The 20,660-nt window shown below is 37.3% G+C and overlaps 1 protein-coding gene across 1 annotated transcript; it reads right to left on the bottom strand.

Annotated features, from left to right (window-relative positions):
• Positions 1-18,061: 18,061 nt before the first annotated feature.
• LOC135714200 (zinc finger protein 189-like) lies at positions 18,062-19,697 on the bottom strand. Its single transcript, XM_065237518.1, has 3 exons — positions 19,405-19,697; positions 18,669-19,346; positions 18,062-18,611 (listed from the first exon to the last, which is right to left on the bottom strand). The coding sequence occupies exons 1-3, from the start codon at positions 19,606-19,608 to the stop codon at positions 18,096-18,098; spliced, it is 1,398 nt and encodes a 465-aa protein (XP_065093590.1). The 5' UTR covers positions 19,609-19,697; the 3' UTR covers positions 18,062-18,095.
• Positions 19,698-20,660: the final 963 nt, after the last annotated feature.

Raw genomic sequence — 20,660 nt, 5'->3', positions numbered from 1 at the left:
AAGCTCAAGCTCAAGCTAAAGCTCATAAAGGTGTTTTATCATTACAAAAGCAATTATAAAACCGTTCGGTTTCAAACGGGAACAAAACGCATTTATTGCTGCTTTTTTGTGCCTATAAAGTGTATCACAAAACTCCCTACTGTTTATTAAAAATATGAATCCGCGTAGAGACAGAGAAAAAAAAATCCAATGAAGCTTTAAAACGCATGATCACAAGGAAATGCCAAAAGATAGTCGAGTAATAATACAAGCGATAGTAGGAGGAATAATGACAGCATAGCCGACTGAAAAGAGTAAAGTGAATGCGGATCACGAAGCACTGGAAGCCGTCAAATTAGACGCTTAAAATTTATGGGAGTACCCCAAATATTGTCAATGGCGTTTGCGTCCCGTTCTGAATAAAAACAGACATGCATCAGTGCCAAACTGGGACTGCGGAAAACTACTGACAGGAAGCTTTAGAAACTGTAAGTCAGCTGGCAATTGGCAAACTTCTTAACCATAGTAGCGATTTGATTCGGCGAAAGGGTCAACTTTTCCAAAAAATCCAAGCAAGCACACATTAACTTCCTCGCATCATCCGGGAAAAGGGTTACTTCTTGGGAACGATTGAGCTTCCACCTGTTCCCAGTAATGTAGATGCACTTCCTGATAAACTGCTTCCAATGGATGATAATCGCCCTTATCGAGGATGCCACGCAATTTGTTCATCATACGCTGGAGTAGAAACTCGGTGCAATGATCGCACAACAAAACTATCGAAAGATAAACAAATTTTGACGTTTAACTTTTTTCAGGCAACTTTGAAACCATTCATGCCGTCATAAAACTAATCGGAAAATGGCCTCAGATAAAAACGATTCAGTCTGCAAATTATCTTCATTAAAGCCGAATTAAAATGTTTTGCATTTGTTAGCGTTTTCGTAAAGCAAAATAGGTTTTTCACAATTGGTCCATCGAAAATCAGTTTTTATGCCACCGCCATATTGGAATTATTTCAATTGATTTTTACTATCTTCGTTTATCGAGATGTTTTTCCTTGAAAATAACTTTAATTTCATCAATTCATCAATGAGATAACGAAAATCATCAAATTATCTCGGCTGGACGCAATGACTAACATAAAAAATAACCATACTTTGTTTCCCTAATTAAAAATAATAAGTCAAATTAACGATTTCCAAAGGCGGACTTATTTTTTTCGATCTTCCGAAGCACATTTCAAATTAGATTTTAACTATCACCTAAAAATAGACCACAGAATGAGACCTTTTTTGATTATTTTTGTATTTTTCACTTTCATGATGAGGATTTTTTGAACAATGAATGTGACAAGATTGGATGATATTTATGTATCCCGTTTTATCTTGATTGATGCTTTATTTATAGTGTGCTTAGCAAGCGTCAAAGGCAAATGGCACCAGTATTGATGCCAAATAGCTTTTATTGTAGTTTTAATAAGGATTACAAATGGTTCTCACTGCTTTCATCGTATAACCTTTTATGCAGCAAATCATTCTTGAAGTGCCTCGAAAATATACCCTTCAAAACCTTCTTCGGGGTGGGTCAACTAGACAAATTCTAGTCTTAATGAGGTTTTGGTGGATGTAATAAAGGTAAAGCTGTCTTGACCAGGGTTTTATGAATGTTGTTTTATAGTATCCTTGTAGTACTTCATAAAACGTGAAATGTTACTTGGGTATGGGGCTAATGCTCCGTCAGATTACACCTTCAAATATTGGTTTCGAGAGTTTCGTGGTGGCTGCAGTGGATCAAGTCCGCAGCGGCAGACCCTCCGATGCGGTTACAGAGGGCAATGTTAAGAAATACATGAAATAATGGTGTTGGCTGACCGGAAAGTGATGGTGAAACCCGGATCCACTATTATACCTCAGAGAACTGAAGCCGGCACGGACTGAAGCCGGCACGAGTGATCCGAAGCGGCCGAGGGAGGCTCGATGGGTTGGAAAGGTTATGGCGTCGGTTTTCTGGAATTGTCATGGCATATTCTTCGTGGATTATTCGAGCAATTGAAGGCCGAAATCGCTGCAAAACGGCTTCACAAAAAATTGTTTTTGCAAGACAATGCGCCGGTGCACAAGAGCATCGTAACCACGGCTAAAATCAATGACTTACGGCTCCAATTGCTTCCGGATTCACCGTATTCGCCTGATTTGGCTCCCTCAGACTATTATCTCTTCCCAAACCTCAAAAGATGGCTCATCAATAAAAACTGGTGGGGTTGTGTATAAGACACGTCCGCATGGTTGACGTAGACTACGTTAAGCTGTGTAGTGAAATTCTCGTGCATTTTTCTAGATATTGGTTTAAAATACAGTAGAAGTAACCTATGATTTCGGTCCTATGCACATATTTAGTATTTCCTTCTTAGTTAAACATAAATTCAGGACCTCATAAAAACGTAAATGCGAATACATATTCTATTACATTTGGTTCCTAAATTTCAATCAAATATGAGTAAGGCTTTCTTCAGGTGATTCATTGAAGCGTCCAACAATGACCGTCATGATTGCTGATATTCCCTATCGCTTCAAGATTTCTAGGGCACAAATCTTGGACGGTTGTGACATCACTCATGAAATTGAAACTGCTGAAGCCAGTTTCTTTGTTATAAGTTTTGTGAGAGCTGACATTTGTGCTCTTGAAATGTTTATGTTGTAAGGGAAAAATCTACTTCGGCCAAATCGCTCATTCCCGGCCTATTGAGCACAAAACATCAAATATATCTATGATGACGGCGTGAACGTGTCAAACAAACGTTTAAAAAGATCTCGTAAGCAAAAGGCGCACTTGAAGTGTACAAAAAGAACTCGCGAAATCACCTTTATTTCTTTTCGATAGGCCAAAAAGAATCCCAATTGCGTTTCAATGGCTAATAGGCCTAAGAAAGTCCGTAGGCCAAGTTGAGCTGCCAGAAGCAGTTTTGCATTTTCAACAATAAACGAATATTTCGCGACACCTTATCATAACTAACGGTGCATATGGAAAGGTAAATACTTTTGAAAGTCATCTGTAATAATAACATGCCGTTTGGCGCTAAACTACGCTAGATTAAGAAAGACTAAGTGCGGCTTGTGCTTAATAGGCCGGGAATGGGGTAGTAAACTCTAATGAGATTGATTAGAAATAAGGTTTCTACAGCGATTCAACATCAAAACGCAAAAAAAAAAATGCACTCAAAAAACGGAGTGCACAATTTTGCACCAATGTTATGCAACATTTCATAGTTGATCGGTAATATCTTGATTAGCCATAAATACATCCAATCCCAAGTAACATTGCAAGTTTTATCGTTGTTTTAAAGCATGCTACAAGTCCAAATCATGGTCTACAGAACCCTCATAAAACCAAAATTGTTACTTGGGATATATTCTCGGTACATCTTTTATCTACCGATTGAGCAAAAACAAAATTCTGTGGTGGAAAAAAAGTGACTTCCATATCTATCACAGATTACAGATTCGACAGTGAGCATACATAAGGATGTAACCGCGACGATCGATTTTCTCTCTTGTTAATAACTTGCTAGGATTAACATTTCTCGGTGCGTTTGCTGTTGCTTTTGATAGCCAATACAACCTGTTACAGCACTACATTGAAAAAAATTCAGGTAATATTCAAGCTGAACATTGGATTAGGTCCTAAGTAGCATTGATCAGTTCACTTCGTTGAATTTCTCTTTCGTTAATAAATTGAGCACAAAACCGTTTCTTGTTGTGTTTGTCGTATTAGATTCTAGATAAAAGCTTCTTTTATAACGATCTGTGTGCTGAAAATACCTGTGAATGTCTTTACATGGCGAAGGGGATACAGGGAGAAAGTCGACAAAGAGAATTTAGTCAATGTTAATTAGGACCTAATGCAAGGTTCAGCTAATAAATTAAAATAAGGCAGCAAATTTTTTATCCAAATCGACTTCCAAGCAGATTACTATAAGAATCTGAAGGATTGAAGAGGAATTTTCCAAATTGTTATCCAAAAAGGATTGCCTCGGGTAGGGTCCAAACAAGGATCGAAGAGGAATAAAAGTCAAACAAAGTAGAAAATTACAGGTTATTGAGCACTGAAAAGTGCTGTTTAGCTTTAGGTAGTAGTAAAACTTCCTTCAGCAAAAAGCAAATAGATCCGCACGGCAAGAAAGCACGATGCGGACTGACGGTTTTATTTATTGTTCCTAACAACAGAAATATAGCGGTGCCGGTGGTGTAGTGGTAAGCGTCATTACCTCTCACCCCAGCAGGCCTGGGTTCAATCTCAGTCGGCGCCGCCGGGATGTTCACGCCTTCCTTCGGAAGGGAAGTAAAGCCGTTGGTCCCCGGTTCATGAGTTGATGGGTCGATAGGTAGGGTCCAAAACAAGATCGACGGAAAACAAATCCAAGGAAAAAAATAAAACAAAGGATATATAGTCAATACGTTTTCCACCACAGTACAAACTAAACGTGATTCATTTGCACTCTGTAATACAACACTAAATGTATGCTGCAAGGAATCATACTGATTGCGCTCGTTGAGATATTATGTAATACAAAAAGTGGTTTGTTTAATACCGCCCAACCCCTCGTCTCGTACTTTTCCCATACCGAATCCCCTCTCTTGCGTTACGTAATATTTTTGTGGACCCAATATTATTTGTTCTTCCACTAATTAATTTCAAAGCATAACGCCCTATGGTTATGCTTTCCGCACTACAATATGAGCAGTGAAGGGTTTTATGCATTTAATTTAATCACACGTAAGGGGGCGGTTCTGAAAATTTCTGACAGTACGTGGAATACATATGGCACAGGGGTGGGATAGTATAGTCACTATATTTATAGTATGGTGGATAAAATTTCGATCTACCAAAAAGCCAATGAAATACATTGTAGACCAACAATTGAAAAGGTACTATCCATTTGCGTAGCTATTGGGGGTGCCAAGGGAGCCAGGCCCCCTCCAGAATTATCTAGTGTGTTTTTTTTTATAAACCGGTATTTTGTCAAGCTTGTCAAGTTCGATGTTACTAATCTTTTTTAAGAGTCCTTTATGTTGCTTACTTTTCTTACGTTCTGGACTAGAAGAAGCTATTTTGATAAATTATATTATATCGATATTTAATCAATGGCATAACGAGACGTCTAACGGTTCTACAAATTGGTAATGAGGCCAGGGATTTTTCTTTAACTTCTGGGAACTTCGTCAAACTTCAAGGACTTTTAAGAAGTTCAGGGAACACGACCAAGGAACTTGGAATATTCTGAAAACTGCGTAGAAGTGGAAAATTTATTAGAGTTTGAGAAGCTTCGTAGAAGTTAAGGGAACATTATTTTATTTCAGGGAAACTCATTATTGATCGGGAACCTCTGTATAATTTCAGGGCACTTTTTTGAAGCCTCATGGCCTTCGAATAGTTGTGGAAATTACGTACAAATGTAAGAAATTTCGTTTGTGGAACTTCGCAGAAAATCATCGAGAAACGTAGAAGTACAGCAAACTTTGTAGAAGTTTTGCGAATTTCGTAGCGTAAAACTTGATCTAAGTGTATTAGTGTAAGGTACTAGGAACTTCGTTGCAGTTTGTCAGAGATCTTATTTCGAAAAAGCTCCATGAACGTCTTGGGGGTTTTGAGAACTTCGTTAAAGTTCAAGGAACTTTTCAGATGTTCAAGCATATTCGTAGGAGTTAGGTGTGATGTAGAATAAAGAGCGATTGACAAAATATGGAATTTGGAATAAATTCAGGCAACTTCGTAGAGGTTGAGGAAATCTAGTAAAACTTACGAGAGTTTTGTAGATTTTCAGGAAACGTTGCATAAGTTACAGGATATTCTTTCAGACATGCTTCCTAGACAGCAGGAAATATTCAAAAGATCTCCATATAGACAAATATATTAGTAAACTTCCCTGGATATTTTTCCAAGACTTCAGCTTGATCATGTTCTGTGGATCTCTAACTGTTTAAAAATTCAATTTTCTTTCAAGACTGTAGGTTGTTCAGGAAGTACCGTAATCCGGGGGAAAATTGATCACCGAGTTGAAATTGATCATAATGCGTTGTACTTTTAATTGTACGTATAACATGGTCGGTGATAGACATCAAGAGAAATCTTAAAAGTATATCATCATGAGACTCCATATATAAAGCATAAATTTAAATTTTATAGAGCTGACGTTAAGTAGCATACAATAACGGCGCCGGTGGTGTAGTGGTAAGCGTGATTACCTATCACCCCAGCAGGCCTGGGTTCAATCCCAGTCGGCGCCGCCGGGATGTTCTGAGGCATAACATCTCTGATCACGCCTTCCTTCGGATGGGAAGTAAAGCCGTTGGTCCCCGGTTCATGAGTTGATGGATCGATAGGTAGGGTCCAGGTGTGGGAGCTGCCTTCCTGGCACGTCGGTAGCATTGGTGCTCAGCACGGAAAACAAGATCGACGGAAAAAACAAACCAAAGGAAAAAAAAGTAGCATACAACAGGGTAGAACGCTACTTCGTCGTTATCATCTATTTCCGTTCTATAAAGCAGAAAACATCAGTATAATCAATTATTTCACCGTGCACGCATCAGTAACACATTTGTTCCGATGAATTAGTTCACAAGCTACAACACAAAGCTTATTAGAGCGTAGCGTGTGAATATTTACATTCATTGTTCATTGTTACATTCTCAAAGCAAAAGAAACGCTTCTAGAGAACTCTCTTTTTCTACTTTCATCCGTAGGACGAAGACAATCCAATGGCGTTTCAATGCGTTTGGGTGGAATTGAAACTCGTAGGACGAAATTGGAATCAAGAAGCAGTGTTAGATTTTTAACAATATCTCAACAATGTGTGGCTCTTTATCAAATTCAACGGTACTTTTGAAAAGGGAAAAAATTTAAATGTCACATGTTTCTATGTTTCAATTTCATTTATTGTTCAAACCCGTTCAAGAAAGAGAGGTGGGTTGCGTGGGTGTGCTTAGGGGCTGTCCATAAACTGCGTAGACACGCAGACGGCCCATACAAATTAAAAAAATATGGACAATTATCCACGCTGGGTGAGGGGGGGGGGGGGTGGTCGGTCAAGAATAAAAAAAAAACTATGTACGTAGTTAATGAACAACCTTAATATGATGGAAATTAGATCAAAAACCCTATCAGCATCCAAACAAACGATCATAGGACTGTAACGATTGATGTCATTACCATTTAAATATCATGTTTTACCAAACTAAATGCCAATGAATCCTAATTGTATGTATGTATGTAAGGTAGCCACCATCCCTTCAAAGATCTTGTCTTGTATGCAGCTCCACTTAATAGCAAGATCAATTTGAGCTATCGATCTGAATTCACAATATCGCTGTATGAAGGGCCAAAAACGGAGGGGTGGACCCGTAAGCAGAGACACTTACGCGAAATCCACGGGAATTTAAGAATCTCCTTCCAACGATACGATCCAACAAATCGAATAACGCAATTCGCAATACTTATTAAGCTTCCTACAGGATGGTTTGTTAAGAAGGGTGCGTCAATCTCACTGAAACTGTTGAAATAGAATTCACATCACCACAATCGAATCGGTAGGATAAAGAAAATGATAGTGTTTATTCCCTTCTAGACTCCGGTTGTCATACCACTCCATCGTCCAATTTCAGGTCAATTGATACCCTGATGCCCCTCCCAACCCAGTATTTATTTGTATAATGAAAATATATGTAATGTGCAATGGAATATATCAGAACATTAATTATGAAATAATAAATATAATTTTATAAAGATAAAATAGTTGATATTCTGCACTGAAAATAATAAATATTTTACATATAATAAGATGCAGCTCTATGTTTCCTCAGCTCCCAATATCAAGTGGATGTAACACTGAAATTTCAAGGTTATATTAAGCAATTATATATTTTTATCTGTAATTATACTTGATATTATCTCTTTACAATAATGTAAGGATGTAAATGTAAGGTGTAAAGTGTGACTGATGACTGACAGGACTAACAATCTCCTCTTAGTGATGCCATGCACAACGAAAAATATATTATATATTATAACCTGTATAAAAAAATATATGCATATAATGTTATGTATTGTTGTTGCTTCCACTACGTCATCCGCTTAATAATAATTTCGATGAGTAATGCAACACGGTATAAATATATAATTGTTCCAGCTAATGTTGGTTAGGTAGATCTAGTAGTCTGCAGCAGGTTGATTATTTTAATGTTTGTCTTTTTGTGATTTATCCTCGAAGAGCTGAAATAAACCTGAATAATTTATATCGATGAATCCAGTATTTCAGATATGTTTTGGATTTCTTTTGAATGGATAGATTATCTTTGAATTTCAACATTTTTTGGTCCATGAAGAAGTATGCTGTTGAAGTGAACAATAAAATGAAAATAAATAATTTCAATTTGTGCCTCCCTTAGATCAACCGCCAAAGGCATAGCTACTTGGCACCGTCAAGCATCGTGCCATCATTAAAATAAATTAATATAAACGCATGAAACAATACTGCTGTTCTTTTCTCATCTGTTCAATCACTAGTTTTCAATTACTTGTAACTAAATTGCTATGTGATATAAAAAACACCCATCCAAATTTATTCTCATTTAATCAACATAATCATAGATCAAAATTTACAGTTTGAATTGATGGGCGCTTGATTGATAATTCGGAATTTAGGCTGCCTATTATGACAGGTTGCTCACTTTCAAGAGGCGGGGCATGGAAAACCAATCTAAAGTCAGGCACTCCACTCCGAAATATGTGGTAGGAAATCTAGTATCATTTATAACAAAACGTCATTGTTTATGTCATTTAGAGAAATCGACCAATGTAACATGTCCGATGTACAACTTGATTAGTCAAAACGTCCTATGTGATTTTTTTTTCAAATTTTGTATATATTTTTTATACAAAATAAAATTGTGATTTTACCGTTTCTACCGAATTTTCAACGTTATTACTCACTGTCTACGGTAAAATAGTGTTGCAAAATGTATGGATTCATGGTGGAAAATGGCGGATATGTTACATTGGTCCTTCTAAAAAGTTACGCGATAATTTTATGTTTGCTTCTAGAACCGTCTATTGAGACAAAATTAAACACAAATTAAATAAAACCCTACGCATGCACGGTACGAACCAAACACTCACTCATGGCTAAAACGAGAATTGCACTGATAATTGGCAAATCAAAGCCGGCACCCGTGGAGAAAAGAAGAACCATGAAAGTGATAACGGCCTCAAAACCTCCCACGGGGAGGTACTCGAGTGCGATCCTAAATCGCTTTTATTTTTCAGATGGAGCACGAGTGCCAACCCTGACTTGCCAATTGGAATTCAGAATTGTACAGTATACGTTGGTGTTCGTGAGATCTGGTTTGTAGAACTCTATTTTTCATTCCCTATCCCACACTAACCATCCACATTCACACGCACTCTGACTATATGCCCTGCTTCTACATATCAAACCAATACACAACACTCTCCCATACTCTCTCTACTGTAAATGCGTATGATGCTTAAGCTAAAACTCTACATACCCGGTCCTATCTTTTCTCCCTTCTAGATAATTTCTCCTTCTCTTGCTGAATGAACCCAATTTTCTCTCCAGGTATTCATTGAAAATTTCCCTCAATCTCGATCGTTAGACACTAGAATAACAATTTCTGCTGTACACAGAATTTTTCGGAATTTTAAGTTTTCATCATTGCTCCTAACAGGGATACCGATTTTTCCTGCATGATAATACCCCTTAGTTTTTATCGTGCGCTACCTTATTACCAGCTGCCTCCAGCTTTTTATTGAAAAACCCTCAATTTCTTGCGTAACATGAGAAAAGGGCCCATCATCGTTGATCAACTACTCTTCTTATAGACTCCCTCCTCCGAGAACAACGCGTCTGTAATTTCATTTGCATCGAATGTATTGTTTCAGTCAGAAACTAACATCATCTAAACTGTGCTGAAAGCATATCGATAATTTCTTTGATGTTGCCGTGGTAAACCAAGAAGAATCGATCAACAATGATAGGCCCCCTCAAATGTGACGCAAGATTTCTCGCTATTCGTTTTTTGTGCGTCTCATGCATACTTTTTTTTCTCATCTGTACTCTCACACCTACTCAGGCAATGTTTATATTCACCCTCTCCCTTGCCCATTTTACGTCCTTCTTGTTGGGTACCTACCATACACTGCTAAAAATATTGAAGTTGATTTCTTACTACTTTTATTTTATATTTAGGCATCCCGCATATTAAATAAACATAAACAGTGCTTAACCACCTATTAGGGTTACCCACCCAGCATCATGTGGTATGGTTGAACTACTAACGTCATCGATCGTGTATGGTACTTATATATTAGAGATCTAATTTACAATTTATTTTTTATGTTTTTATTTATTTATTTTTTTTTTTTCTGTTTATTCAATTATTTTGATTATTTGACATGATAGTAACGCGCTCCTATCGTCCCCACAACATTCAAGGTTATGAAAAACTATATTTGCTATGTATCTGCCAGAAAATGTTAATTCCCACTAAACCGAGGTGTATTGTTAATTAAGTTTCGCATTGCATAAAACTTTCAAGAAATTTTATTAGAATAAATTTTTAATCTATACGTAACAGTAATAACAAATTTAGTTTAGGTGATTTAACCCGGATGAAGACAACCATAGTATCAAGGATCACCCTCAACCATCAATAACATACAATACATTTCACTGTTGTTATTGTATTTTATTGGCCAAATGATCTAATTGTTAGCACACAAGGTTTCCATTAAATTCTATATTATAAAAATAAAAATATTTGCCCTCGTTCCATTGTACAAGTCCCATTTTCGATAAATTCCATTGTACATAACAATAAGCTTCTTGCACAATTATTATAAAATGTACGGTTGCCACAATAGACTCTATTGCATTGTAATAATAAATTCCATTTATGTATTATTCGGCTTTTAATCATAGGCCGTTGCTCGTAAATTAATATTATTTTCAACTTAATGTGTGTGCTACGCGTTACTATCCTTACTTTTTTCATGCCATTTTTTTAAGTGCTTTACTTGTTAATGTTTTATTATTGTATCTCTTATTTTAATATCACTTGAATCACCGGTACTTTTATGTATTATACTTTACTATCTTTAAGTTTCTTTTTATTTTTTATTGAAGCTTCCTAATGTTTGCAATTTTATGTTTATGTAATTCTTTTTTTTTTTTTTTTTTTTTTTTTCCTCATTTGAACTTTTATTATTTGACATTATTTTAAATTATTTGAAATGATAGTAACGTCCTCCCATCCTCCCTCACATCATTTAACGAAAGGAATGCTATATTTTAATTTATTTACAACAACATAAAGCTTTTAAAATGAATCTTCTATTCTATTCCGTAACAAAATTCACCAATTTAATTTGGCTAGCTATGGAAACATTTGCAAGTAAGTTAATATTATTTTCAAGTTAAATTCGCGTACTACACGTTACTATCATTTCTTTGTTCTTAAACTTTATAAAAGTGACTTTGGTTCCATATAATATAGAAGGAGCTATTACCGTATTGTATATGAGCCTACCGATTTCCCATGATGGTTTAAATTTTTTACAAAATTCAATTACTGGTTTAGCTGCCCTTGCTGCATTCACACATCTCTGCTTCGTTGTTGCTGGTCGGTTGAGAGTATTTGTCATCCACGTTCCCAGGTACCGCATCGAGTTGCAAACTCCATACTTTTTATTGTTCAGTTCAATTTCTTCCGGAATTTTGTCGATCGAATTGGGTGCTCGTATTAGAATTTGACTCTTCGCATTGTTGATCTCTAATCCTACTTCTTCAAGACATTCCTCCAGGCCTTTAATGATCTTTCCCAGTTCATCCTGGCTTTCTGCAATGATCATTATATCATCTGCGAATGCTAATATGATAGGGAGCTTTAGTGATCCTAACCTCATCAAGTTTAGCTCTGGCACCTTCTCCTCTACTTTCCTTAAGACTTCCTGCATCACCAAATTGAACAGAAAAGGAGAAAGTGGACATCCCTGTTTTATCCCTTTCCCTCTTTTACTCTCTGCTGTAAATTGCCTCTGCCAACGAACTCTCGTTTTTTCCGCTCTGACACATTGCAATACCCTATCGATGAGGTGTGTTGGCACCTTCAATTTTGCCAAAATATCTTTAAGTTTGTGCAGGCTTACATTGTCAAATGCCTTGCTGATGTCCAACGCTGCTAAATACAATGGTTTTCCTGCGTTCCAGTACTCTTCCATTATTCGTTTCGTCACAAACATGTGGTCATCTGTTGACCTGCCCTCGGTGAATGCCGCTTGGTAAATATCCGGATCTCCTGTGAAAGCTCTCAATCTGTTTTTAATCCACTTTGCGTATGGCTTATACCCGACGTTGCACAAGCTGATTCTCCTGAAGTCTTGTACTCCTTTTGGATAGCTTATTTTTGGGATCGGTACTTGAACGGTTCTATTCATTTCATCTGGGATTATGTTGTCCATCCACATTTTCTTCCATAACTCCACTAGTTCTTTTTGTGTTTCTTCATTAGCATACTTGATGTACTCCATCCTTACTCCGTCTGCTCCCGCCGATTTCCCATTACATTGCTGTTTGATGATGCTTAACATTTCGTCCTCCGTTGGTGGTTCTGTCAAAGGACATGAGTCTTTGTTCTCTGTCAGCTTTATCTGCACTCCGTCGCTTTCTTTAACCGCCTCAGTCCATTTTGTCATTGGAATATATACATTCCTGCTCCTTTTCTTATTTAAGAATCCTTTCAAAAATTTATATGACTTCCTTATCCTCACCGAGACATCGAAATCATTCAGGTCCCTGTAGAAATTTCTTATGGTTTTCTCCGTGTGATTCCTGACCGCTGTTTCAAATTCCTGTCTTTTGTCCTTAACTTTCCATTTGTACGGCAAAATGTGCGGGTGTTTGTTTGCCAGTTGCAATGCTTTATTTAATCTATTCAAAGCATGCTTCCTTAAAGGTGTTAATGGAGGTTTGGTCGTTTTCAAAACCTCAGTAGCTGCATCCTTCATTTTTTTCGTTATTTCCTTGTAGGCCTCATCCACACTACTGTCTTGCATTCTGATTAGTATTTTGTTTCTATCCAATGCTTCCACATATTTTTCTTGGATGAAATCTAGTTTCAAGTTTGATGCGTCTAGAGATATTTTGTTTTTTCCTTGCAATCCCTTGTCCGATCTTGGTATGATAGTCGATAATCTTATTCCAGTGATGATCATTTTATGGTCAGTTTCAATTCTCGTCCAATATCCCTTAATGAACCTTATGTACAGTAAACTTTCTTTTGGCTTTAATACATGGTCGATTTGGCTTTTTCGTTGTTTACTTCTCCACGTTACATCCGTGTTAATTCCCATTTTTGAGGATATGTTAGTAATTTTATGTATGTTAAGGAATGTTTTGAATTCCTCCCCATTTTCATTCGAGTGTTTGAATCCTAATCTTCTTCCAATTATATTTTCCTCATCTGGTGTTACATTGTCCTCTCCAATTTGGGCATTCCAATCTCCAACAAGTATCAGGTTTCTTCTTATATTTTCTTGGTCTATTATCTTACCTAATTTTGAGTAGAAAATATAGCTTTTCTTGTTTGGACCGTGAACATTAATGATAAAAATTGTATTTCCATCTACCCTCAATTTAACCGATACTGCCTGATTTCCGATTTCTCTCCAATCTGAAACTACAATGTTCTTACCTCTCTTTATCAAAAAGGCCAATCCTCTCGATTTGTTCTGCTTACTAGAAGCTAATCTCCATTCGTAGTTTTTCGACTCGATTGCCAATGCCTTAACGTTTACTTCCTGTAAGGCAGCAATATCTACTTCAAAAGAATTAAGTACCTGATCTATTTCTTCTCTTTTCTCTAACTTACAACAACCCCTTATGTTCAACGATGCTATCTTCAGAATACTTTCCTCTTTATTCCTCTTCCGCATATAATTTTCCTCGTTTCCAACTGACAATGATAAATTCTGTTCCCCTCTGTTGTGCACCTTTGCTCCACTTAAATTCCCCAGATTAACTTCAATCTTTTCAATGTTATTGCTCTCTTCTATAGCATTCACTGTACTCGTTAATTCTCCCTGCTTGATTTTCCCGATCACACTATCATAATGATTTTTCTCTATACTTCCTGTATACAATAGCCTCAGAATATTCTCCTCTCTGTTTTTTTCATCACCTATTCTTAAACAGTCACAATCGTTTTGATATACCACAATGTGTTTATCAAAATATTCTGCGGCTGCAACTAGGGATTCGTACCCTAGCCAAGTTCCAAACTGCTTAACTTCTTTTAAAAATTTATCAAAACCTCCTTCTATCAATCCTTCTATTATAAACAACTCGAACCTTTCTCTGTTGGCCTGCATGTAGTTTGCTAATGATGACCTACATCCCATTATATCTTCCTTAGTACATGAATAGTTCCGCTCCCTCCTATTAAGCTGATCTAATAGTGCCCTTATTAAACAATTCCCATCCCCTTCAATTTTTTTAATCAACAACCCTTCGCCTGATCTAAACTCCTTAACAACATATGTGTCGGCTCCTCTAACTTGCAACATGTTTTCATCTTCTGCTCTCTTTATCGTGCTTTCCTTAGTTTTTTTTACACCCCATAACTTCAATAACACTGTAGAATTTGTCTACCCTATCTTCGAACTCAAATAATATGTTCACTTCCCGATGCAACATTTCTTCCCCAACCGGTTTAAAGGTTTCCACACTTCCGTCGTTTTGAATGATATTAATTTTAATGTTGAACATTTCAGCCGTTACTTGTATGATTTCCACTTCAACTCCCGTGGAATTTGTAATTATTTTATCCCTTATCATTTGAACCCTCTCTCCCCATAGTTGGTAATATAATGAATACTTATTATTAATAAAATCCCAAAGTAAAACCCCAAATTCTGTAGCATTAAATGAATGACTTTCAAATTCTATGTTAGTCCTGTTCAATTGATCTATCATGGCATTTGGCAAACTGTTTTCGCTCACAGATTTTACAACAGCTATTTTTCCATTAGACAATGTTTTACTTATGTAACTATCCATTTTGCATAACCTTTTTTTGAATTAATTTAAAAAAAAAACTTTCGGTCACTAGTCCGAAAATGATTTTTATTATTTATCACAAAATCACTAAATCTTACCTTGAATCAATACAAGGGAAATCAAACCTGTATTTCGTCCAGTGTATCTGCGATCCTTCAGCTTTATTCTTCGCTCTCTCACTGCTGTTTGCACCTATACCACCAATTACTTTTGCAATTCACCTATACCAACCAACTCTCACACTTCTTCGCGATCTGGCACAGATACTACCTAAACCAATGCACTTCATAAGCTTCTTATTACTTCTCTCTTTACTTCTCGGGGTCCACCCAGAGAGATTCTACATTCATATAATTTTGCGGAAATCTTTTTTCACTAATACTGACTCTTCACTTTTTCCTATTATTTCTTTTCTCCTTCTTTCTATTATAGAAGTATTCTCTCACTCTCTCATCAACTCTGTGTAGAGTTTCACTTCTGAAATATTTGCTTCCGATTATTTTTTTCCCTTTTCTCTATAACTCGCGCCACTCGTCCTTAATCACAAAATCCGATAATTCCAGTATCCCCGCTCCAATGTCACTACCATCAGCTCCTTCCACTTAAACCTCCCTCGATATCCTCCGAAAAACGCCTATCTATCGTAATTTCTGCCACTATTCAACACGTTTAACTAGTCACAATCGACCTAGCCTCTCCTAATCACAACCGTTAGCCTTCGGGTCTTGACGCTGACTGAAATGCCAATGAATCCTAATTATTAAATAAATTGCGGTGGAATATTTCAATTATCAAGAAATCCAGGTTTTTCGCAAAATTACTAGTGATGTGAATGGAATTGCCTACATTTAGACACATCTTTTTAACGTTTCTGCTGAAAACACTCTTCACACAAGGGTTTTAGACCCCTGCTTCCAGTATGATTACATGAGCATTTTGTGTGATCGTTGGTTCTGAATAAGGACAAACAGGCAGATTAATTCTATTCCTACTCTTTACTGTAAATAAGCTTAATGGCCCTGAAAAGAGTCGTTTTGTTGCCAAAGTTTGTGATTATTTAACCTCCGAAACCAAACAGAGTGCGTCTCACTTCAAAACGTAGATGACTTCCATGACCGCTAACGCTTGGCGTGTTTAGTGTGACAGCATTACGGATCTCGTTTTTCAGGAACACCTTCAGCACACCTCGTAAATCAGACCGGAGATACGTCAGACACCGCCACGGCAAGCCAGACGACGGATGGTGGTTATCTCGAAGAATTTGCGTTTGGTTCTGAATATGGCAATTAGTGTGCAACATATTACGCAATTCCATCCTCCCTATTCGCACGCGGCCGAGGATCTGAGGCGAATGCCACTTCGACTTATTTCGTCTACTTACTACTCTCTGACGACTGTGCTGGGTAAGCAGCATATGCATGTAGGTAATTGGTGGATTTGTTAGTTAATTCGACGCTTTTGGACAATGCTGGACACTTACCAGATTTTCAATAGTTTCGTGTTGAAAATCAACATTCGGAAGCATTGTTATCGATGCGTAACCATATTTCTGATCGATTGGTGATAAAATGATTGAAATTTGCTCAGGGGCAGCTGAGTTATTAACGTTCAAAATCTTTCTTAATTTGTTACATATTCCATTTTCGGTTTTCACAAAGTGTACCCCCATATAGAAATCAAAGACGTAGTCCTACGTCAAAATCTACCATCAGGTATGAACACACGAAGGTCCATTCTTTAAAATCTCAGCCTCATTTTCAAAGGTTGTTAATCTCACAAGAACGAGGAAGGGGTCTAAGGGAGCGGAATCTACGTTAAAAGTTAGGTAAATCACTTAAGAAAAGCTCAGACTAACATTCCATATAATTCAATCACTCAACAGAAAATTTTGGACTCCATAAGGAAGATATTGAACCAATTTAGGTTGAGCTCCATTTAGAAAATGGAGTGAGATTTAGAATTCAATAAAGTGTCGGTTCACTTTAGAAAACTTTCTACACTTTTAGGAAAGCTAGATGACCTAAGCAATATTGTGTCAATGCCAAATGCCAAAGCAGTTAAGAAAAATCTGGAGCTCACTTAGGAAAATGTCAAACCCGCTCTGACAAGTTTGGTTTCAGTTCTGAAAAGTTGAATCAATGCAGGAAACCTTGGATTCATTTAGGAGAGGTTTTAAATCAGCTAATGTTGCCTCACTTTAGAAAATGCGAAACCAATTCTTTAAAGCTTGGATTCGGGATATGTTGAATCACTTCAGGAAAGCTTTGACAACTTTAAAAAGGATTGAATAACATATCAGAAAAGAATAGACTCAGTTAGAAATCGTTTCTGATTTGGTCTCACTTTTAAAAATGTTAAACAAATTTTGATTTAGCTCGGAAATTGTTGAATCACTGTAGAAAAGATTTGAATCATTAAGTATCATTGGAGCAGGTTTGTAAGTTGAGAAATTTAGATCGAATGCAAAAATCTGGCGACTGCGGTAGGCTGGGCACATCGTAACAATGTCGGAAAACGACCCAATGAAAATGGTTCTTGGTAGTGATCCGACTGGAACTAGACGAAGATGTGCGCAACGAACAAGAGGGATCGATCAGATTGAAGGCGGATAACCTAGTGAGTTGCCAAACAAGATTAGGAATGATGTTCAATGAAATCCATTTTCAACAATTGAAACCGGCTGATTCGATTTCAAGGACCTGGCATGTCGTACTGGTCTAATAACAATTTATTTATAAATTCTGTTAAATCTACACTGATTTTTTTTTATATTTCCCCCTTTGTGATATTCCAAAAAAATAAGAGCAATTCGAAACAATTAATTTAGGAATTATTAGCAAGAAAACGGTAAAGGGAATACGGTAGATAACCGTGGTTCGGGTTCAATTTGAAATTGTGTTTGCCAAAATTCGTTAACGGTGAAGAGTTTCCCAAAAATCAGACCGTACCATTCCGTTCAATCGCTACTTTATTTGATATTCCAGGTCTAAATCATACCCATCTCCATTCCTTCCTCCATAACTTCAGCCATTTCACCATTCTCCTCCAACTCTTCTAATGCTTCAAACTTGGGCGCCTCCCCTTTGGCCACATGTTTCTGCTTGATGTGGAACGAGCGCCAATACTTATTTTTAAAAACAAAGCCACAATACTCGCACGGGAATTTCGCAATCCCAGTGTGGACCGTAGCGTGATGGTTAAGATAGCTTTTCCGCCAGAACCGTTTGCCACAAATATCACATGCGTGTGGCTTCTCAGTGGTATGCATCTTCCTATGGCGGTGTAGAGAGCTTTTGGTCTTGATTTTCGCTCCACAAATGTCACAATCGTATACATTGTTCCGGTCTGCGTGTCGGGCCAGATGACCGTGCAGCCCAGCCTTACTGGAGAAGGCATGGGAACAACCTTCGACCGTACAGGCATACGGGCGGTTGCCGAGGTGATCGTTTCGATGCCGTTCCTGATTTTCACGACTCACCATCATTCCACAGATTTCGCAAACCTGAAATATTGGCGAAAATTATAAACAATCGATGTGTGCACATAAATAGGAAATTACCGATTGAGCTGGTAGTTTAATTCGATTCTTCGGTCCAGGCTTCTTCTTGGGTTCACCCGGTTTACGTCTTCTTCGTTTGAGCAGTTCTTCCGGCAAGGAAGGCCGTCCACGACGGCGTGGTAGTCCGCCTGATTCTCGCTTTTTCCGTTTTGCCGTTGTAGTCGAACTGGGTTCGACTTCTTCTTCTTTTTGTTCAGGCTGATCTTCAATTTTATAATCCGGATCATCAGTATCCGAGCCCTCAAAATCAGGCTCACTATCAGTGTCAATCTGATCCAGGTGCTGTTCGTCATGCGGTTCTTCCTTAATAATGCTTGATTCCACATCCACGTCGTTGATATCATATGTTTCCTCCCGCTTAACGATAGGTTCTGCAATAGATCTCTGAACTGCATCGCATGATTCATCCAGTAACTGTTCCGTTTGAACATTGCAGAAAAATTCCGATTGATCCGTAAAAATGTTATCAACTTCAGTTTTGCATTGTTCAACCAAAGCTCGGCACTTTCCAAACACCTTCTGATCGGATTCATCGATCCAAAAAGCACTGTCAGAAATTTCTACATTTTGAGTAAACAACAGCTCCGTTCGTTCACAGCTTCCACGGAAGTCATTAATCAAATGAACCAACTCAAGGCAGCAAAAACAAATCCGATTCGATCGATCTTTCCGGGTTACCTGGAAAAGTAAATATGTCCATGAATGTAGTGGATTTGGAGAATGATGAAAATCTTACTTCTGTGCCAACAGCTGTACGTATGGCTTTTTGTATGTTGTTGTTATGTTCAAATATTTCCGGAAGTTGCTCCTTCGGAAGCACCCTTAGGCATAGTCGGCATAGCAAAGATTTACGATTATATGGCCTCTTGATATTTGTTCGCTCTAGTTCAATTCCATTCGATTCCTTTGAAGATGAAGCCGTCGCTGATCGGCTTTTCATTTTAACGGATGCAAAGTGAATGTTATTGCAAATAAAACAGATATAAAGTAATTTTTTTTTCGATTGATTTGCAAAATAAATTGATGTATGTTTGACTGAAAGAGATTGTTTGCAAACAATGCTCGCGAGAGGGGTCACTGAAGGCTTACAAAAAAAAAAGAGAAAAGGGCGTAGGCAACCGGAATAGCAGATTGCTTTTTGTGTGAGTGAAGTTATCCCCCTTGAAAGTGATACCCGTTCGAATCGACGGTTGGCGAGCATGCGCTTGTTGGAGTTCTTATTAGAAAGAGCTTTATGGGAACATGTTTCAAAGGATAAAACAATTCAAATGGATAAAGCTCCAACCTGCTTTCTTTTATACCATCTGTTCGCGACAGTCCTCACCTTGTACCGTCGATCCGTAACGTTCGGAATGGGATACGGGTAACGGATAGCTTTGACGTTGATGCAAACCTTCAATCCGAACAAAGAACATAAGTGGATAATGACTGTTTTATAATGAACAATAAAAGCTAAATGTGAACATACACAGTTTGATGTAGGCTAATTTGATATGTAATACTTATTGTTAAGAAGCTATAATTAAAATTGTTAATACTTTTGAATTAGATTGTAAGTAAATTAAGATTCTTATGAAATTATGACCTTATTACTACAAATTAACAACATAGATCCTAAACGAACAACAAACATACAGGCTGCAGAGTGAATCGATCGCGTTAAAAGGACTAAAATATGTATGTGAAATAACGAATTTGTACCTTTAAATTAACAAAAAATAAAACTAGCTAAAAGCTAACCTAAAGCAAATTTGGAGTTTGCTATATAGACGTCCGAAACTTCGACGAGCGATTTTCACTCCTGTTGCAACACTAAGGGTACTTTAATTTTTAATAAGCTGTACAACGGTTATTCAATTCATTGGTAAATTTTGGAATTTTCATAGAGACAAGGTGAGCGTCTAACTCTATACCCGGAGTTTGGTGGTGTTAATTCATGTAACACTGCTGAATCTGCAAAATTATTGTTAAACTTTTTCCAAAGCGTTTATT

The sequence above is a fragment of the Ochlerotatus camptorhynchus genome, unplaced genomic scaffold, assembly GCF_037179485.1.
Source record: "Ochlerotatus camptorhynchus isolate MF236.1 unplaced genomic scaffold, CSIRO-AGI_Acam_v1.1 ptg000626l, whole genome shotgun sequence".
NCBI classification, from domain to species: Eukaryota; Metazoa; Arthropoda; class Insecta; order Diptera; family Culicidae; genus Ochlerotatus; species Ochlerotatus camptorhynchus.
The sequence above is the reverse complement of the archived record's forward strand: the minus strand, read 5'-3'. Positions and strand labels throughout refer to the sequence as shown.